Genomic DNA, 4,103 nt, shown 5'->3' with positions numbered 1-4,103 from the left:
TATATATATACTTATGTGTTTCAATGTGTTATTTTATATTTATCAATATTCTTTTTGAAAACTCACATATATTTATAATTTAATATTAAAAATTATAATAAAATATATATTATATACACATGGAAATATACTTGCATTTCAATTACATGCATGGATTATATTTTATTATTTAATATGAAGGGAATGATACATTTACCTTTCCTAAAATTAACGAGTTTTACATAAATATATAATTAAGATTAAATTAATTTTCTTTTTCCTTTCCAAATTTCAATTAATAATAAAACACTAAAGCATTCATAACACATTAAAATAGTAAAAATAAAACAAAATGAAATTCAAACTCCTTATATTAAGAACAAAATAGAATGTACTCCGACACCAATACAATATCAATAACCATGGGGGAGTATGAAAATAATATAGTGCATGTAAATTATTTTTCAAAACTAAAACAGAGGACACAACAAAATAAAACATTGAAGAAACATGTCTTCCACAACAGTTATCGGGATTTTTCGTTCATCACATTGGATAGTTACAGCTACCAATGGCTGCCAACGAGAAGAAAAAGAAAAACCCAACATTGTAATGGCAATTCAAATAGAAAATAAATAAGAATAGTAGGTGGGAAAATAGACTTACATGGGTTCTCTGAAATGATAATGCCAGTGCCATTGAAATTACAGTTCCAACTATTCTTCCCTGCAGCCTTGTAGAAGAGATTCATGGCGTAAGAAGCATGAGAGACGATGGTGTTGGGGCGGTAGCAGGTACCACCAGGTTGGATTGGCTTGCAATCCACTCCTTTTTGTGAGCAGCTGTAATTGATGTTGCCATTGAGCCTCAAATTCTCTGTTGATGGCTTCGCAATGCACCATGTATTTTCACCATCGCTGCTCGCCTAGAAAAAGAACAGTAATGAGTAGTCATTACAATGCTGTGTTAAACTTGGGCTCGAGCGCGTTATTGCAGCAATAAGGATAATGTGGATTTATGCACGTTTTAATTTTGATTTAATAGTAGATATTATATTAAAAAAAAGTTAAAAGATGTCATAAGTTCTTGTACTTTTCACAAATTTGAAATTTAGTTCTTTATATTTTTATTATCAAGAATCTAATCTCTCGACTTTTTAGATTTTAAATTTCAAGTTCAATTGTTAACACTATTTTTTTTTGTTAAATTGAATGGTGTGACATTTTAAATAAAAAAAATATTCACTTGGTAGCAATATAACTAAAAAAAGTGAGGTTCAAGATTTTCAAAACTAAACCGGTGATTAAATTGGTCAGGCCACCAATTTAACGGTTCAATCAGTCTAATCGATTCAATTAGATAAATCACAAAAAAATTTCCTTCTCTGATCCAGTACCTTGATCGGTTCTCGATCTAGCCGATCCGATTCAGTACTCTGGCCGATTCCCGGTCCAATCCGGTTCAAAGAACCTTGATGAAGTTGTAATGAACTTGAATTTAACAAATAATTTTAATAATATTGACAGTTAAATCTAAATTTTGAAATCCGAAAGACTAAATTTTTAAAAATAAAAACAGAGACCAAATTCTAAAGTTACTAAAAGTAAAGTGACTTATAGCATATATTAACCTTTAAAAGAAACTTGGTTTTCATGCTTTTAAACAGTTATGTCACTGGCTGGCATCTATTTGGGCTTTGCATCCCCATTAAAAATGTAGTAAAACTCAGAATGCTGTCTTTCTTTCTTTTTTTTACTGAACTTTTCGGACCAATATGAATTTAGACAAGCTGGTTTAAATATGAATTAAGTTGGATTTCAATATTCAGAGTCAGAGTACATCTAGCTTATTTTCTTAATTTATTTCTTATGTTATATCCTATGAAAATTAAATATATTATACTATAATTAAATATAAAAAATATGTTAATTTGTTTGTGTTTACAAGTTTTTAATAATAGTAAAAATATGTATAATTACTAAACATTAAATAATAATATAATATTTTTAAAAAAAACTATGAACGATCTAAATCAATTTACTTTTAACTATTTACAAATACGAATAATTTAAGACAAGATTTGAGCTCTACTTTTCGGACTTGGAACTTACCTTCTGGTTGGAGTTTCTCCCATTACCATGTCTTCTTGCATCTGCATGCAGCAGCACAACCCCCATTATACAGCACAAAAATACTTTAACGCCATTCAGAGAGCATAAGGAGATTAATGGAGTAGAAATATACAATCTGTAATCATATGTCAAAACTCTTCTTTATTTTACAAGCAAGCGATTACATTATAATGGGAGAAATAAAACGAGTTTACATTAAGTCAACGGCATGATCTTCATATACCAAAATTTAAAAAGGAAGAATAAAATGATAAATTCCTCAATAATAAAAGACGGAGATGATAATGGAAGTAAATGCACCTGGACAAGCACCAAAACAAAGAAGCAAAGAGAAGGCAAGGTGAAGAAATGCCAATGCCAAAAGTTGTCTTCCACACTTCATTTTCTGTTTCTTTGGTGTTTAAAATAGAGCTCAAGACTTTGGTCAGTGAATGAAGGAAGATCTCCCCAAAAGGTATATGTATATGTAGATAGTGAAGTGTGAGTGAATTTACAGAAAGGTAAAAAAGGTAAAATTTTCAATAATGCTTTGAAAATTAAAACATTTTTTTTAGAGCTGTTAGCTTCATCTTCTGCATGTGATACCTGTACAGTACTCTAGCTAACAGAATTATTCATGTGAATTATGTTGGGGGTTCTATTATGTCTTTGCTAAAACAGCATGACTATCCTGTGGTACCACTGAGGTGAGAAAAATAAAATGCAATGGGGGCTTGGTTAACGTGGGTGGAGAGAATCAGAAGCATAGTAGCTGACATTGTGAATATTTTAACTGCTAATCACCATGTAAAAGAGTGAACCGTCAACTGGTTTTGAGAATAATTATGATACACCATGTTTGTTTATTAATTATTGGAAGAGATCGTATCCTAAATTTTTTCATTTATAGCACAGGGTATTTTCAGTTTTTCTTTGAAAACTCGTATTCAACACCCAAGCCGGACATACAATTCGTACATAACTCTTGATTCTCTAAGTTTATCAACATCCATAAACATACTCGTATTAGACACATATGTATCTAAAACTCACAGCCGAATCTAAAAAACATGAACATATTTCCTATGAAGCCTCTCTATATCTTAACTTTAAGTATCAAATTGTATTTTGTCTCCTATATTCAAAAAATAGATAAAATAGTCCTTGTACATTAGATCAAATAGCATACTAGTTATTTCGTTAAAAATTTCATTTATTTCTACTTTTTAAAAATTAGTCCATGTATGACAATATAAGTAACACATGTTATTGTCTATTTATTCTGTCAACCACACTAGTTTTTAACAGCACAAATGCATGAAATTCAGAAAGGACTAATTTGCTCTTCGATCTAACGTACAAGGACTAATTTGCCCATTTCTTAAATAGGATCAAAATGCAATCTTACTCTTAACACAAGGCATCCATGATATTTTTACCTGGCCATCAAGAACTTGTCAGAGACTAATTTATTCATTTTTTAAATAGGATCAAAATATAATATTACTCTTAACACAAGATATCGATGATACTTTTACCTGATACTTTTACCTGGCCATTGAGAACTTGTCATTGGCAGAAAAAGGATGCAGAAAATTATGCAAATGGGACAGGTTTAACCAATCATCAGGGGCATTTTATTGCATCGTAAATGTGAAACTTTTTAAAAAACAAACATGAGTGGAAAAAAAAAATGCTCACAGAAGAGGGAGGCTTTGTCTTCACGTGAATGATCACTGTGGTAACGGGTGGGTCATTCTTCAGAAATTGCCAGAATTAGCTCTGCTGCATTTGTCTGCCAAGAATTGACTTGGAATCTTGGACCAGACATTGCTGGTCTTTTTTTGGGAATTATGGCCTTTGGCTTCTTCTTTGTGTTTTGTCCACAATTACCAAACCATTCACAAGAAACAACTGCAAAATCAACCTCATTAATCTTCCTATTGCCAACCAAACAGTAATCCATGAGTATCGAAATGCTATCTAGTTCGATAAATAATCGGGAAGATCATA

General features: G+C 31.0%; 1 protein-coding gene across 1 annotated transcript; it reads right to left on the bottom strand.

Moving 5' to 3' along the window:
• Positions 1-332: 332 nt before the first annotated feature.
• On the bottom strand, positions 333-2,615 carry LOC107911126 (glucan endo-1,3-beta-D-glucosidase). The gene is made up of 4 exons (XM_016839013.2): positions 2,412-2,615; positions 2,091-2,131; positions 646-904; positions 333-554 (listed from the first exon to the last, which is right to left on the bottom strand). The coding sequence occupies exons 1-4, from the start codon at positions 2,491-2,493 to the stop codon at positions 526-528; spliced, it is 411 nt and encodes a 136-aa protein (XP_016694502.1). The 5' UTR covers positions 2,494-2,615; the 3' UTR covers positions 333-525.
• Positions 2,616-4,103: the final 1,488 nt, after the last annotated feature.

Source organism: Gossypium hirsutum, chromosome D12 (assembly GCF_007990345.1).
Source record: "Gossypium hirsutum isolate 1008001.06 chromosome D12, Gossypium_hirsutum_v2.1, whole genome shotgun sequence".
Lineage (NCBI taxonomy): Eukaryota > Viridiplantae > Streptophyta > Magnoliopsida > Malvales > Malvaceae > Gossypium > Gossypium hirsutum.
This window is presented reverse-complemented; position numbering and strand designations above follow the sequence as displayed.